Source organism: Capsicum annuum, chromosome 3 (genome assembly GCF_002878395.1).
Source record: "Capsicum annuum cultivar UCD-10X-F1 chromosome 3, UCD10Xv1.1, whole genome shotgun sequence".
NCBI classification, from domain to species: Eukaryota; Viridiplantae; Streptophyta; class Magnoliopsida; order Solanales; family Solanaceae; genus Capsicum; species Capsicum annuum.
The window spans coordinates 28108641-28126497 of NC_061113.1; the positions used below are offsets into that span (position 1 = coordinate 28108641).

At 33.0% G+C, this 17857-nt stretch overlaps 2 protein-coding genes across 2 annotated transcripts; one reads left to right on the forward strand and one right to left on the reverse strand.

Annotated features, from left to right (window-relative positions):
- Nucleotides 1-2671: 2671 nt before the first annotated feature.
- LOC107864043 lies at nt 2672-10352 on the forward strand. The gene is made up of 2 exons (XM_016710298.2): nt 2672-3436; nt 10135-10352. The coding sequence occupies exon 1, from the start codon at nt 2860-2862 to the stop codon at nt 3397-3399; it is 540 nt and encodes a 179-aa protein (XP_016565784.1). The 5' UTR covers nt 2672-2859; the 3' UTR covers nt 3400-3436; nt 10135-10352.
- A 3714-nt stretch (nt 10353-14066) lies between these two features.
- LOC107864041 (protein SENESCENCE-ASSOCIATED GENE 21, mitochondrial) lies at nt 14067-16218 on the reverse strand. The gene is made up of 2 exons (XM_016710297.2): nt 15864-16218; nt 14067-14514 (listed from the first exon to the last, which is right to left on the reverse strand). The coding sequence occupies exons 1-2, from the start codon at nt 15935-15937 to the stop codon at nt 14292-14294; spliced, it is 297 nt and encodes a 98-aa protein (XP_016565783.1). The 5' UTR covers nt 15938-16218; the 3' UTR covers nt 14067-14291.
- Between the last annotated feature and the right edge of the window lie 1639 nt (nt 16219-17857).

Below are 17857 nucleotides of genomic sequence, written 5' to 3' on the forward strand. Positions count from 1 at the left end.
ATTTATAGCCATCAAGGTGTTGCTTCATGAAGAGAAACAATGGTTCAGAAAGGTGCACCCCTTCGTAAAGATGCAACTCTTCGAAAAGGTGCAACTCTTCAAAAAGTCACAACCCATTGAAAAGGTCAAATCATTCAATCTGAAAAGGTGTCTATTCAAATTGCATCCTTTCTCTTAATGTCTTTTCGAAAAAAAAAAATACATTTTCATTTTTCATTCACACCTCTTAATAACCCAACAAGAATTAATCAATGTGTGGTCACAATCACTTCTTTTTATTGATCTCATACCACAAAACAAAAACATCCACATTATAGTCCTTACGGAGTCTTGATTAGGGAGAGATTTCTCCGATTATGTTTTATGCTTTTTTATGATATTAGTTTTAGTATGTAGGTTGTTTGACCAAATCATATCTGTAATATGCTTTTTAATATGTTTTACTTTGTCATTTGAATTTTCACCTCTATAATTTGTAAACTATTAGTTTTCGCATGACTCCCTCTCTATTTGAACCCAACAACTGGTATCAAAGTTTGTGGTCAACGATTCTATGAGTCTAATGGTTCAAATTAAGGACAAATTAATCAGGTTGCAGCAACTTGATGATAATGAAGATTATTTTTAGTAAAAAAAGAAGTCAAAAAAAAACTACAAGTAGAGATAATTGTCAATTATATTTTTAACAATTCTACTATTACATTTTTGAAAATAAAGCTCACTTTTAACCCTGTAAAAGACTTAAATATTTTTAACCCGGAAGAGCTCATATATTTTTAACCCAAAAGGAGCTTCATTTTTAAGTATGTCAAACAACAAATATGACGATTATGAGAAGACGAAGATAATGCATATGAAGAAAGCTGATTAAGTTTTGTCGAGAAAATCAAGTCCAAAAGTAGAAATTTACTAATGTTTTTGCCTTAATTTTCTTACCAAATTTGAGTATTAATTTTACGTTAAAGAAAAATAAAAGTAATACCATAATTACTTTTATTTTTTCTAAAAGAAAATATAATTTTTTTTATATTTGGCTAACCCCTTCTTGAAGGAAAATTTTGAGATCTTTATAAATAGAAGACGCCTCTCAAATCACAACATAATAATATTCACAATATAGTCCTTAAAGAGTCTTGTTTAGGATAAATTTCTTTCATTAGATTTTGTTTTTTCAATATTAGCTTTTAATATGTAGATTGAATGACTAAATCATATTTATATTATGCATTTTAGTATGTTTTTCTTATTTGTCTGAATTATCACTTCTATGATTTGTAAATTATTAGTTTCTGCATGACGCCCTTTCAATTTTGAATCCAACAATTTCTAATTCTATCTTTTTTTGTATGTTCATACACCCATCGTAATATTTTCATTTTTGTCACTTTCATTTTTTTATATGTGAGAGTTTTTAACTGATCAAACAGTATCTTAATGATAAGGAAGTTGTTGTTAATGGTCTCTTTTGCGTGCTCTTTTTTTTTTTTTTGTTTTTGTTTTTGCTAAGCATAATGCTGCATACATGTGCAGATTTTTTTTCAAAATTGTAATTAGTTTTTCCCACCTTGTATGCACGTGGCGTCGTAGACCATACATTTTTTCCAACAGTACATAAAGTTTTTTTTACACAATAATTATTTTCTTTAAAAATTCCAACAGTATATAAAGATTTTTTTTACAAACTAATTATTTTATTTTTTTAAAAAAGAACATAAATAAGAAACACATTCTCTCTCAAACAACAGATCGTTTCTTTTGCAAATACTTCTCAAGTTCCGTTCAAATGTTCAAGAATATGTGTTAATGTCAACTTTTATTCCTTTTAGTTTAATTTTTAGAATCTTTAAACGTTAAATTTTGATTTTGTTTCTGATCATTTTGTAAAAGTTGCCTTTTAAGTTTGGCGGCACCTGTTCATTAGACGAGACTCAAAATATGAGCCTTTATTTTATTTATTTTATATCAAAATACACTGAATGACATTCTCGTCAATTCCTTCATTTATCTTCATTTGTCTGAATAACATATTCAAGATACATGAAACTTTCCTCTTTTAAATGCTTATGACTTTCGTAAACCTCATATATTACGTCATTAAATTTACACTTAAAATATTTTATCTCAATCCTATTTGAGCTAAACTCTTTAGACTCTAGAGTGGATTTTCATAAGTGTATTTCAAATTAATTAACTAAATTATCTTTCCATCCATCTTTACTTGTTCATTTTTTTTCATTTTGAAATGCCCAACAATACTTGTCCAATTTATGAAATTAATGAATAATTTATCTATTTTATCTTGGTATTAAATATGATACATCACTCATTGTATTTTTTAAATAAAAAATTATTATATTCAAAGGATGCCATAACAAAATCATCCTTTTATTTATTGCTTTTTAAAATATATGAAGTCAAAAGTGGACAAATATTTATGAACAGAGGGAGTATAATTACAAACTTTTTTCCATTTTAATTGTGTCTGCTTTAGACTAGACACGAAATTTAAAAGTAAAAAGGAATTTTAAATTTTTTAATTTTCTAAATTAAAGCTATAGAAAATATATCAAGATAATTTCTTAATCTTATATATTAAATATTTTATATAAAAAGTCAAATTAAAAATTGGCCAAAAAAAAAAGCAACACAAAATGAAGGAGTTCTACTACTGTGCAAGACATCAACATCTGTTGACCAAAGTTATTTTTTTCTTAGCATCTTCTATACCAAAAAAAAGCCAAAATAATAATTGAAAAGAAAAAAACAATTTTCCAAACCTCCCCAAAGTCAATACAATCATATATACATCGCCGGCGCATCATCGGAGAGAAATCTCATCATATAAAAATCCCAGCATCAATGTTTACTACACGTCAGATCGCTGCCGTTACCCTAACACTTCCTCTCTTAATCACCGCCGCCGTCATTACGACCGTTGACTCCGCCGCCGTTGACGTGGCCGTCGACGGTGTCACTTCGCTCACCGCTTACGACTTACTGTCAAGCTACGGCTTCCCTATTGGAATTCTACCAAAAGGTGTTACTGGATACAATCTGGATAAGAGTACCGGGAAGTTCAGTGTTCATCTTAACGGCGATTGCAGTTTTGCTCTAGAAGGTTCTTATCAGCTTCGGTATAAATCGAAGTTCGGTGGATACATAGCGAATAATAGGCTTACGAGTTTATATGGAGTTAGTGTGAAAGTACTTTTTTTGTGGTTGAATATTGTGGAGGTTGTTAAGGATGGTGATAATCTTGGGTTTTCTGTTGGAATTGCTTCGGCGAGTTTCCCACTTGATAATTTTCTGATTTGTCCGCAATGTGGACGTGGATTGAATTGTAATAACAGTGGAGAAATTTTGAAGATTCGAAACAGTCATCTTGTGTCTTCTGTTTAGCTGCGTACAAAAAGGATGATGGAATTTGCTGAAAGAGGTTAGTTAGATAGTAAAGTGTTGTCTTGCTTTCCCTGATTATTAGTTGTACTATTAGTCGTAGTATTACTATTGCAGTTTCTTGTACGTTGAGTTCAGTTACTATCTGTTGTTTTTTGAGCTTTGATTATCGTGTCTTGTTGTAATTACTGTTCAGGATGATTTGTTAGGTTGTCTATAGTATTTTGCCACGGCTTCTTCATTTCCATTATTCCTTTTTCTGTACTGCTATGGACTTTTTTTTTTTTTGGTATACAATCTACGCTGGATAAGTTGTTGCATTGTTTTGTGGTAATGATAATTTGCTCGTTTATGAAAGAAAAAATGATAATAGATTAAAAGGAGGAAGGGTCAACAATGAACACAAAATTATGAAGGCATTTGATTTTTCTGATTATGTGCTACTTCATTCGTCTGTCAACTGATATTTGATTCACTTGAAGAACTTATTAGATGTTTAAAAAGGGCGGCCTGGTGCACAAATTTATGATGAAGCACTACAAATTTCATGAATTTTTGTATTGTTTATGTTACAGTAACTAATTCAATGAAACAGTAGCTCAAACTATCAACTGGTATTAATAAAACTTTAAGTGCAATCACAATTAAAATAGCTTACTTCAATGGAAATTGCATGAAAGTAATGTAACTAGAAATAGGTACCAGAAGGGGATGAGATGCCAGCAGAATGACCTAGGGAGAGGTACTAGAACAGGATGAGATGCCAGAAGAATGGGGGATGAGTAACCTTAGCACATAATTTACATTTCCTACGCAGAGTGATACCCTTTACTGTTTATTGTGTCGTCAGCCTGGATCCCAAATTAACCTTTGTGAGGGCCTGGCCCAATTTCTACTTCTCAGCCCAATATCCATTTGTCTGATACCCTTGTGTGCAACTGTATTGGGCTGGATCTGATTCATAGCAGTTTAGGTACCTTGATTTGTGACATTGTTAGCAGTTGAAGGAACATTTTGAAGCTTCCCTTATTTAATCAACTAGATAAAGCTGTCACGTATCAGGAAAAGAAATGGTGTGTTGGAATAATTGATCATTAGCAGATAGACATGGCCAAAAGTAAATCTGATCAGTATTTAATCTACAATCCAGTACTCTTCTATGATGACCTCTTTTTAGTTTTTGTACCCGGGAAAGTGATTTCCTTTTGTCTAATATCTGATGGAAATCAAGGTAACGGGTGATTTCCTTTTGTCTAATATCTGATGGAAATCAGGGTAACTCTTACAGTTCCTTTTTTTTTTCCGTTCATAACTAAATGAGAAGCGCGAGGATTCCTTTTTGCCGCCACTCCGGCATTTAAATATGTGGAAGAAAGTCTCCCTTCGTCCTTCCTGGCCCTACTCACCGCCAAATATGAATATAAAGGTCTTGTTGTGAACAGTAATTGCACTTATTGATCATTTGTTAGGGTGTTTATCAATAAATAGTTGGTCACTTTCAGTTTTGGGTGTTCCTTTTATTCCCCCTTAGTGTGTGTGTATAAGCATCTGCATATCTCTATGCTTGTCAGAAGATGCTCAGGATTCAGCAGATTAGGTAGATTGATTTTTTATGGAATTTGTGAGGAGGATCCGTGAAGCATTACTTGCTTGCTCCTCAAGTCATCTGTAGTAGCGTGAGCCTTGAAGCTGATACTCATCCCATGGCTGTGCCCTGTGATGTTATTCTGTACGCTTTTGCATATTTTGTTAATCCTCTACAAGGTCAACCTCTAAGTATTTCATGCCTAAAATTAAATGAAAGAATGAGATAAGGAAAAAGAACCAAAATAAGAGCTTGATCTAAAATTCATCTTTGATGACAGAAATCCAAAGACCATTCCCCCATCCTTGTTTAACAAGACACGATGATTAGTAAGAGAGTTATATTTGTCTGCTTTTCCAGAGAAAACATGGTTGAATTCTTGGTTAAGAATTTTAAGTAGGGTAGTAGGTCACATTTTAACTGGTGGAGAAACATTCAGTAACGGGGTGGGGGTGGGGGTGGGGGTGGGTGTATTCTTTTAACTGTGGTGTAGGGAGGTGCTGAGATGAGAGAATACTCGTGCTAGAGCTCCCAAAAGCGTAGAACAAGTGTAAATTTTGGAAAATTTCAGACTAGGTCATATTTGTAATTTTGGACTGGCTCCTGACTTTCATCTAATCACAGTCATCATCGTACTTGGGCAGTACGCCACAGTGCCATCTGCACAGTGCCCATCGTGGTGAACCTTACCGTGTTGAGAATCACATCGTGGTGACTGGTACCATCCCACACTAAGAAAAAAATCTCATGGGTCTCTAATATTCTTCATTGCAGGACAGTTACCATAGCGGTGAACTTCAGTGCATTGGGCATCCATCGCACTCAATGAGGGTGTATCAACCCTTAGAAATATTTCATCTTCTTAGGTAAAACGTGTATAACTTCTTCTATCGAACCCGAATATATAAATTCGTGTTAAAATCTAATGATGTTACCTAACTAGAGGTGGATTTGGAGAGGAAGTAATTGAAGCTTAGCTTGCTGGAAAGCAAATTATTCTGTCGCTTAGTTTGTATAGGAGTGTAAATGAAATAAGAAACAAACATAATAAGAAAATTTGAGATATGGTAAATACTGTTGAGATATTCTAGATATGGTACAATATATTTAGACTTTAATTGTAGAATATTCTAGAAGATTTACATTAATTGTAGGTATTTATTTCTGTCCATTCTTTTCCTGGTCTCTTTTTCCTTGAAATGAGGGTCTATTGGAAACAGTCCTCTACCTCTGCAATTGGTGTAAGGTCTGCTTACATTCTACCATCCCCGACCCCACTTTGTGAGACTACACTGGTATGTTGTTGTCATAGGAGAATGGGCAGGGATGAAGCACAGAATTATTAAGGAATTTGATATTACTGATTATATGCTACTTGGTTGCCCACTGAACTGATATTTGCTTCACTTGAAGAATTTATCAAATGTTTAATACTTCAATTTGTGGCGAAGCACTACAACTTTCATGAATATTTGTATGGTTTAGGTCCCTTGATTTGCGACATTGTTACCAGTTGAAGGATTTTTTTGAAGTTTGGCATCTTAATCAACTAATAAAATTTCACTTATCAGGAAAAGAAAGGGTATGTTGGAAAGCCTCAATTCATCCATCAGCAGATAGATTAAGCCTAAATAAATCCAATCAGTGCTTAATCTACCATCCAATACCATTCTATGATGACCTCGTTTTAGGCGTGTGTCCTGGAAGAAATCATTTCCTTTTGTCTAATATCTGATGTAAATCAGGGTAGCTCTTACAGTTCCTTGTTATTTTTTCTCAAATAACTATGAGAAGTGCATGAGTGTTTCTTTCTGCCACCCAACATTTGTATCTCTGAAAAAAGTCCCCCCTTCTTCCTTCCCGGCCCTACACCATCCCTCGAGTATGAATACAGCCTTGTTGTGGAACAATGATTGGAATTATTGATCTTCTGTTAGGATGTGTATCAGTGCATAGTTGATTTCAGTATTGAGTGTTTCTTTTTGTGTTTGTGTGTGTGTGAAGTATCTGCATCCTGTACATTTGACAGAAGATGCTCAGGACTTCAGCAGATAATTGAGTTTGATTTTGCATGGATTCTGTGAGGATGATCCATGAAGCATTATTTGCTTGCTCCCAAAGTCATCTATAGTAGCGTGATCGTTGAAGCTGATACTCATGCCATGGTTGTGCTCTGTGGTGACGTTCTGTACACTTCTGCCGATTATGTTAATCCTCTAACAGGGTCAACATCTGTATATTTTTAGGCCTGAAATTTAAAAAAAGGATCCAAGTTGATAGAGGATAAGGAAAAAGAACCTAAAAAAGAGCTAGATCTAAGATCTATCGTTGATGACTGAAAATCTGCAGACCATGTCCCCATCTTTGCTTATAAGACGCATAGATTATTAAATGAGTTACATTTATCTGGTTTTGTAGAGAATCATGGTCCAATTATGGATGAACTACTTTTGTTCACGTTTTAGGTTTTTAAGAATGGTCTTCCATACTCAAGTCTGACTTTGATTATTGTTTCCCGTCTCCACAAGATGGATTTGGGCTTTGTGATTCACGTAGTAGGTCACATTTTAACTGGTGGGGAAACATACAGTTGAAAGGAGGTGTGGGCTGTGGGGAAAGAAAGAAGTGAATGACAACTTTGAAATGAACTAAAAGCAAAATGAAACCATCTCTGCGTTGACATTGCGTGTGAAACTACAAGCACGTTTCATGCGTGTGTTGAGTGGTGTAGCCATATTGTACCATGTATATGCTAAAATTTGATGGAAAATATCTCTCTGAGAAAAAATGTAACAGGTCAAGAGATAGGTAAAGAGAAGGTTGTCTTTCCTTTGTGGTTATTTTCTGGTTGAGAGATGCCACAGGAACATTTATGTTAGAATTTAGAACCTTGGGCCAGAGTTGGTAGAAAGTTCTTTCAATTGAATTATGTTGTCCATGACTCGGTATTAGCTGAAGCACTTTTTTAGAGCCAAGAGATTCCCGAGGGCCAATGGTGATGGTTTGAAACTTGTTGGATAATAGACCCTACTTCTACCTTTCCCCCCTTAATTACCAGGCTTTTTTCTGTGCCACGGTTCAAACTCGTGAGGTGCACCTAATAACTCACTCATCACATGTTGCACTCTTACCACTAAACCAAAGCCGTGGGGTATATTAGCTAATTTTTTTGGGGTCGTCTTTTAGGCGAAAAACATCCCGGGTGCGTTTAGCCATAATCAAACACTGGATAAATGCATTCCCAACTGTTATGTCAGGATTAGTATCCTGATCCCCATAACCAAACGACCCCTCATAGAACCTCTCGTATGGGATATGCACCATTCATGCATATTACTATTTTTAAGTTAATTGTCGTTCCTGATTCAATAGATGCTGAAAGTTTGAAAAAATGGAACCCTACCCTGAAGTCCAATAAACAGTTTTAGCTTTTTCTTTTTTCGTTCTTTTAGAGGGTGAAACAATTTAAAAACTTTTCATTATTTGGCGTAAAAAGTGCAGTCATCTGTCTGTTAATTTGTTTTTTCAAATAAACTGTGCATTCTATTCTACCAAAAATGTCAGTACAAAACAAGTAGATGTTGACCATCTGTACTCCTTATCAAATACAAAGAACCTATGCACAATGCAGCGATAACAAGAGAATCAATCCAACAAAGCGAAAAAAGAAAATACAACAGCTTCTCTAATTATGGAACATAAGTGAATCAATTCAAAGCTAGTAAAGATCTGTTCCAGCCAGAGATGCTTCTGCCTCTGGTGAGTATATGCTGCACAATATCCTGGCATAACCTCTATGCTGAAGATACTCCCCCCGGAACCTGATCATATTCCTGTCTCTCCAAACCAAGTAGACCAGCATGCCAAACACACAGGTAACAATAGTCCGGTGCCCAAATTTCCTTTTAGCTCCTCTGTTTATCCATTGAACCTCAGATGACCAGTCACAAATAGGTCTGTGGTGACCTAGCAGACTAGTAATCTGGAATGTAATTCCTTCACATAAGGAAAGGTAAAGAACGAGTGCTTAAACAATTCATCATACAGTCCATAAAAGACGCAAGTTAGAGGCACTTGAATTCCAAACTTCAGCTACTTCTCCACAGTAGCAAATTTTCCTTGAGCAGCAAGCCAAAGATTGAACTTAAACGTGGGTGCAAATTAGGCTGCAGAATCATAATTTTCCGGGGAACTTTTTGGTCTGAGGTGAGAGCAAGCTTCTTGATGCTTTAGCCTCCACTCTGCCGGAACCGAGTCAATCTATCTGTTGAGTTTGTTGTTTTGTCCCCCTCCCCTGGTTTCCTCTCTTTGTCATGGAATGGGGGAGGGGTGGGTACACAGGCTTTAACATCCAAACTTCATGCATTTTCCTGAGGGTTGAATGGATCTTTACTTGAAAAACATGCATTGGAACATTGATCTGCACTCGACTCTCGGTAAATTGTGCTTCAGTTTTGTGTTCTTCCACTCTTTGGTGCTTCTAGTTAATAGGTGATGTTTGCAAGAACTTTCCCTCTATGTACGTCCTAGTCAGAACACTTCTTTTTTTGGGTGGTCCACCAAAATGGTAGCTGATATACTGCAATAATGTGACTGTTACATACTACTATGGTTCCATTTATCAGAATGACAACTCTAAGGGCTACTGGCAATACAAATCAGCTGATGTATATTGGTATCTACCAACATTCCAGAGTCCGGACCAGCTATTTGTTGCTGAAAAGCATGAGTACAAGGATCTCTAGTTTTTCCTTGACGGTTGTTTGTTTGAAAACAACAAAACGAGAGGCTTGCTATTAGTTCACTAGTGTCAGCAAGCAGTTGATGTTGATGTTGATGTAGTGGCTAAGCTTTTTAAAATACTAATAAGAATATCATGGTCACAAAGAGAGAGTAAATATTTGTATTGTTTATCCTTCTATGTTTGTTTATTTGGTTTGGTTTGATGATGATGAGAGTTGAGCGCTTAAATGAAGAATCGAGTATTCATATAGCCGACCCCAACTTGTTTGAGATTGAGGTTTTGTTATTGTTGTTTGTAGTAACTTTTCAGGTTTTGGTTATTAGGTTCTGCGACACTTTATAGTGTATTCAATTTCTGTATTGCCTTGAAACTTAGAAGGAAGATATCTAATACATGACTCCATTTGCAGAGATCAGGTGACGTTGTTGCAGTAGACAGAAAGCCTGAGGTGGTCATTTTCCTCCTCAGCTGAGTCACAACGCAAAACTGAAAGTTGAAAATTCCAAGAGTTCATTTACATTGTATTTATGTTATTACTATTGTTATTGACTCCAACATGAATGCACAATCTTCTTGAAATTGCTGTTTATAATGAGATTCTTTTCCACGTTTTAGAACTGTACCAAATTGGTCCACCCAGTGTGAATCACACATATGGCATTAAACACTCTATGGCTCGTATTAGAACTCTGTTACATCAGAGGCCATATAAAGTCAAAAAAGTGAAGCTAACTAGGAACAGATGGTGACATGCACTATAATTCTCCATGTATCATGTATAATATGCAATGCATCTTAGTACTCACAGGGTGTGGCGTCAGTGGAGTGGGTTAAAAATCATGAGGTATTAGGCTTAAATTTCAGCCGAGACAAAAATGCTAGGCGATTTCTTTTCATTCGTCATAAGCTTGGCGGACAGAGTTACTTGCTATCTATTCCTAGTGGGAGGTGACTGATATAATGGAATTTAATTGGGGTGCATGTTAGTGCAATGCATCTTGACTAAACACGGTAGTCATTGATATTGCCTATGCTATATTTTAAAACTTTCGTGAAGAAGTCGGGCATCTCATGGTTCACATTGTTTCGTTATTTCCCCTCAGGCTCTGTTGGTTGTGTTTGCCATTAGTAGCATTGTGATTCGACTTATCACTCTTTTAACACGCGTGGAAAAACACATGACTAAGCACGATGAAAATGACAAGAGAACACTTCTTTGTTTCTTGAATATCAGTTAGGTGTTGTTTGAAATAAAGTTATTCATATATTCAAATTATCTAACTTTATACGTTCTTTGGTTACAAAAATGAGGAAAAATAATACTCACATGAAATATAGCATTAAGTTATACAGTGTTTGATTCACTGGGTATGTTGTCGATACATTGTTTAATTGGTTTTTACTCTTTCCACATAAAACATAGAATTGTTAATATTAATGTTTGGTTCATGTTTTTCTTTATCGCATAGCTTATATATTTATAAGTTTTACGTATTATTTATGCATGATAGAAAATGAATTAATTAATACATTAATAATTAAACTAATATTTACATAGGTAATTGCTACCGTTCTTATACTTCATAACTCTAACAAGACAACCCGTAACGTTTTCAAAGAAAGTAGTCTGAACACAAACTCGACTTCTGCTTTTAGGCTCAAGAAAATTCCAATTTCAACAAAGGTGTGGACCTCTTTGATGATGGGGTTCAAGAAGAGCAAGGTGTACAAAGAACAAAAAGATTTACTGCTACTTTATTAGTAGCTTGTTCTAATAATTAATTAATTAATTAATTATAGCCTTAAACTTTCCGTAAGCAAAGGCAGCATTCACAGACGTTACTAGTGTCTTTCCATGATTAATGGCCCTAATTAATTTGATTAATTTAATTAAAAATTACACAAATACACAACTTATGTTTTCAATATTACAAAAAATCTCAACTTCCTACACATATTACAAAAATCTCAACATATACACAGAATGCTGTGTATATAGCGGCTGTGTTATGTATATTAATAGTGAAAGAGAATAAAGTAATTAAAAAAATGGGAGAAAGTATAATTACTTTCAAAAGAGTTGGTATTTATGTTATTTATACTAATTATAAAGTGAACCACACTGTCCCCTCCTCGTTTCTAAAGCATGGCATAATATTGTTTGCCATCTTCTAAAGATAAAGATGACGGAGGCAACGACTGAAGGGCATATAAGATTAATAAAAATACCTATAATTTAGAGTATGATTAAGGATATTAGGTATATTGAGTAAGAAAGAAAATACTTTTAAATTTTTTTATGTTCAATTAATTAAAATTTTTGAAAAATATTTTTTCAAAAAATAATAAGTTGCAACCAAAATAATAAAAAGAATTACCTAATAGAAATAAATTAAAAAAAAATTGCAAATGACATTTTACATTAATTATGTCCTTTACAATCTTCATAACATCATCTTCACCCCCAACCATCCCATAGCACTCCTACTCTCATTCTTACCTTATAACATTCTTCTAAATTGTATATAAATATCCTGAGATAATGTTACGTATCAAACATTAAAAAAAAAACATACTTATTTTCTTGAGAAGAACATTTTCCTTTCTATGGAAAACGACCAAAGTAATATATAGATAATATGTACTAAAACGTTTCAGTTTATTGAAATAAACTTGAGGTTTTACGATTTATTAAAACAAGTAAATATAATTAAATAAAGTGATCTGTATTATGATTAATTAATTTACATAGTGAGCATTTGAAAAAATTATATGAAAACTATTTCAAAATTAATATAGCTTGAGCATCTAAATAAAATTTACTAATAATTGTAAGAGGTAATTGATATACTTCAGTCTTTTTTAATTCAAACATCACACATGCCATAGTGAATACAGAATACATGATATGTTTTTTTGCCTCCGATATATGATCTGTTCGACACAAATAAATGACTTTGATATGGAGGAAGTATCTGTTTCCAATCAAGTACATGTTTACATCATTTCCTCTAAACATCTGCTGTGTTTTATATTGTGCTTAATAACTTTAGTATGATATTTGACTTATTTCATTGTATTGAGATGGTTAAAAAAAAAACTAAGATATGATTAAAATTTTAGTTTGATTAAAAAAGTTGCAACAATGTAGACCTTCCCAAAAAGAAAAAATGAATGCCGTATTAAATAATTACAAATCAAAAGAGTAGCTGGAAATTGGAGAATTCTGAAAGAATTAAATACACCTCCATATTCAAAAGAATCATAAATGTTAATCCCTCTATTCCATAATAATTGAATTATTATTAGTGTTTAAAATAAGTAATTTTTTAAAAAAACAAGAGAATTGTTGGAACATTTTTTTATATTTACCTATTCATTTAATGAGGTTGTTAAGTATACTTCACATTTTCTAGAAAAATAGATTAAGAATCATTAAAAAGGTAAAAATGGAAAGTATTCTACCAATATGTCCTTAGATATTTTTCTTAAAAGGTGTATCATATTCAATAATTCAATTATTTTGAAATGAAAAAAAAGTAATACTCAGATTGTCAGTCAATGCAGAAGGCAAATAAATAAAAAGAACATGATTTACCCAAGTTTTTTCCGCAAAATATGGTAGTACCATTTAATTAATGGATGCTGAATACTGTTTTACCTTTTCTTTGACCAATTTACAAAATAAATACTCATTTTGTTTTTAATTTATTTGTGTAGTTTCGACTTAACATGAGATCGAAAGAAACTTTTGAATTAGATGATATCGATCCTCCTAATGCTTTCTCAATCTAACTCATCACACGGGGTTTACCTAGTGCGGTTTACATCTTTTGTGTGATTTACGAGCGATTGCACAGTGAGAAATTTACCCAGTGTGCACAAAGTGCTCATCCGAAAGACAAAGATTATAGCGGTTGCGAATTTTTCTGAAGTTTTTTTTAAAAAATATACACATACCAATGTTATTTTTTAATGGTATGACCTTAAATATATTAAGTGAATAATTATATTAAAGAGTAGTATTTAAATATGTTAGACGAAAAGCTACTGCATTCTTTTCGAAATTGTTTTTGAAATAAACTAGAAGAAGGAAGGTAAAACTAGTAGGGGTCATTTGGTCGGAATAATTAATTCTAAAATTAATTATTTTAAAGTTGGTTATTCCATCATCTATCTGGCATAGTTTATTTTATTATTATGGTGTAAATAATAAGATAAATAATTTTAATATTAATTAATATCTCACATCAAACATGAAATAAAATAATTTTTCATTTTATACCGTGATTATTTGTCTCTTATGTGTCATAAGAAATAACTACCCTTAAAAAATGAAAGTATAATAATACTGCAATTGTTATTGCATTAATAAAAAAAGATGTAGATAAATTACAAAAACATCAAGCTTAAAATTAAAAAGCAAGGAGTACATTTCACTATTTTTTTTTTTTTCTCATAACAGAGTCTCCCTAAATTCTCCAACTCATTTCATCGTCAATCAAAGACCTCGAATGACTAACCGGAGATCAAAGACACATGTTTGTTTTTAATCAATAGCTCTTTTTAGTTGTTTGTGGGTTTGTGCTTCAGCAGCATCTTCCGAAGCTCAGCAGCGTCAATCTCATTCGCTTTTCCCTCCGGCCTGTAGTAACCGGTAACTGGATCTGGCACCCATGAAGTCTTCAACGTTTCCTCTCCGCCTTTTTGCATCATCACATTGCTCCTTGGCATTCCTCCTTTAGCTACACTGGATACTGCACCTTGTGATGCAGCCGCATATCCACGCCTGCATACAAGAAAATTTATATGTATCAGAACAAACAAACACGTTAACTAGACCCCCAATGTAATGCTACCAGTGTTCAGTATATGTATATATTGAATGATCGAACTAATTTGATTTTGAGACGCACAAAACCGATTTAAAAAAAAAGCGGCTCAAGGTTTTAGGCCACCAATTTTATCGAGCGAAAGGGATTGGAACATTCATTATACTGGGGCTTTTTATCCGCAGGATAAACGGATGTTCCGGTCATTGCCTGCTAAGAACAAAAGAAACAGTCTAGTACCCTGTTTTCTTAATTTTATAATAATGCTACCAACACACCACATATTACTACACAAATGCTATAAATATATATTTATACAGTTGAAGAAATTTTATTAGTAGTATATAAACCTTCGCCAAAAGAATTTAACATATAGATGTAAACATCAACAAAAAAAAAAAAAAGATCGCAGAAACATATTTTTTTTTGACTTGCACCGGGTCTCCGAGACTCTTCGAGTCCCGACTAATCCCGGGGTGCACAGACCTCGGCAAGGAGTTTCCCGCAAGTGCACCACGGGTAATTCAGGGGCACCACAGGTAATTCAGGGTTTTCACCATGGCCCTCAAAAATTGTTTGCACCCAGTGGAAATCCAACTTGAGACCTTAAAAGGAAGCATCCCAAAGCTGAAGCCAATTACCACCCGCCCAACCCTGAGGGTTCGCAGAAAACATATTTATAGCATTATTTCCCTGATTTCAAATATTGGATCACAGAATTTGGAGAAAAAGGATTGGAACACTAACATTCATTTACCTGCTGAGAAAAACAGTAACAGCGTCTCATCCCCTGTTTTCGTTAGGCATAATTTTATAATAATGCTATGACAAAAATCAGAGAATTCGACTCAGATGCTTTATGATATATTCTTATATAAGTGAAAATATTTTAGTAGTATATGTATTTACACAAATATCAACGTAAAAAATTAAAACTGATGATTACCTGCTTAAAAAATAGAAACAGAGTCTCTTCCCCTGTTTTCCTTATGCATAATTCTTACTATAATACTGTGATAGAATTCGATTCAGATGCATATCTATATAGAATTCTTACTATATATAGAGAGAGAGGTTTACACCAAAAAGATAGTATAAAAATCAAAATATCAACAGAAAATTCAAATAGATGAAGCTTTATTCACGTTCATCGATTTCAAATGCAGGATCGCCTCGATCTAGATTCTTATATGTAAGTATCAATCATTATCTGCTAAGAAAAATAGAAACAGTCTCATGTTCTGTTTCCGTTACGCATAATATAATGTTATGAACACACTAAAAATTCGATATCTCTATTTATTACCTGCTAAGAAAAGCACAAACGGAATCGGAGACGACAGCAGAAACAACCTTAGAGTTAGAGAAAGAACGAGCCATTTTTTTTCAAATGGGAGACGAAAGCGAAAGAATCTCTAAATAAGAAAGAACGCTGCGGCGGAAGGGAATTTTATTTATTTAGCTTCCACAGCAGCGAACAGAAATTCTCTAGCTTTCGACTTTCTGTCTTAAGGAGAAATTTAGGGTAAGACGAGCTGAGGAGGAATGGAGGAGAGAATGAGGGAAGGTATATATAGAGGGAGAATGGAGAAAGGAGGGAAGACTAGGGTTTAATTGGGGCCACGTGAAAGGGTCGGCGTTGGCCTCTATTTAGACGCAAAGGTCCACTCTTTTTTTGACACTTGGTCGATGCCTTTTCCCAATTCAACCCACTTCTTTTGTTTCAAAAACTGTCCTCCTTACAATCATACAGACTAAATTAACAGAAAAAAATATCTAAAAAAATACATAAATACATACCTTATGTTTTTAATATTATAAAATTTTTTAATTTTTTTAAATGTATTACAAAAATTTCACATATACACTAAATGCTATATATATATCGACTATATTATGTATATTAATAAGAAAAGAGTAAAATAATTAAAAAAGTAAAAAAGAATGTAATTACTTTTAAAAGATTGATATTTATGTCATTTATACAATATATATATATAACGTAAACATACATCTAAACGTAACAAATTTACCAACTTTTTAACTTACATAAATCTAACCAAGTTTATCTCTCATTGCTCTATATCTCTATTCTTTATTAAATTACAAATAACTTTTTATTTTACAATTTTTAAATATATAATTAACATTCAAATACACAACTTTAAAATTGAGATACATAATTTTGAACTTAAGAATATAACGGTTAATTAATTTATTTTTATTCGGATACATAATTAGCATTTAAATACATAATTTTAAAATTGAGATACATAATATTGATTACTGAGATCCATTAATTTCTAAAATTATTTAATCGAGAAACATGATGAATTAACTAGACCAAAGAGATACATAATTAAAATTATGTATCCGAAATTTTATGTATTTGTGGATGCATGCGACATTTTTAAAAAGAAGGAATTTAGGTAATTAATAAAACGAAAAAGGGATTAAAATGTCCTTCAACTATATAAAATGGTGCAAAAACATTCTCTGTCTACCTATTGGGCATAAAATGTCCTTCACATCTACCTATTGGGCCTAAAATGTCCTTCTCACCTACCTGTTGGGCCTAAAATGCTTTTTCCGCCTACCTATTGGGCTTATTTTGCCATTTTATTTAGGTAAATTACATGAAAATGTTATTTTTAAAAAGAAGGAATTTAGGTAATTAATAAAATAAAAGAGTGACTAGAATGTCCTTCAACTATATAAAATGGTGCAAAAACACCCTCTATCTACCTATTGGGCATAAAATGTCCTTCTCACTTACCTATTGGGCCTAAAATACTCTTTCCGCCTACTTATTAAGCCTATTTTTCTCTTTTATTTAGGTAAATTACATGAAAATGCCATTTTTAAAAAGAAGGAATTTAGGTAATTAATAAAACGAAAAATGGACTAAAATGCCCTTCAACTATATAAAATAGTGCAAAAACACCCTTTGTTTAATCATTGGGCTAAAATGTCCTTTTCATCTATCTATTTGGCCTAAAATGTCCTTCTCACCTACCTATTGGGCCTAAAATGTTCTTTTTGTCTACCTATTGGGCCTATTTTGCCCTTTTATTTAGGTAAATTACATGAAAATGTCATTTTTAAAACTTAATTACATAAATAGTAATATTTTTCAATATTACAAAAATAAAAGTTTTTTTTACATGTATAACCATTTAAAAAAATCAGAAAAGATAATTATAATTTCTAGTTTAATGTTATAACTAATTATCAATTCACCTTAATTTAAGAAATATATTTTCATTCTTCAAATTAAAAGTGGAAAGGATAATCCCTGCT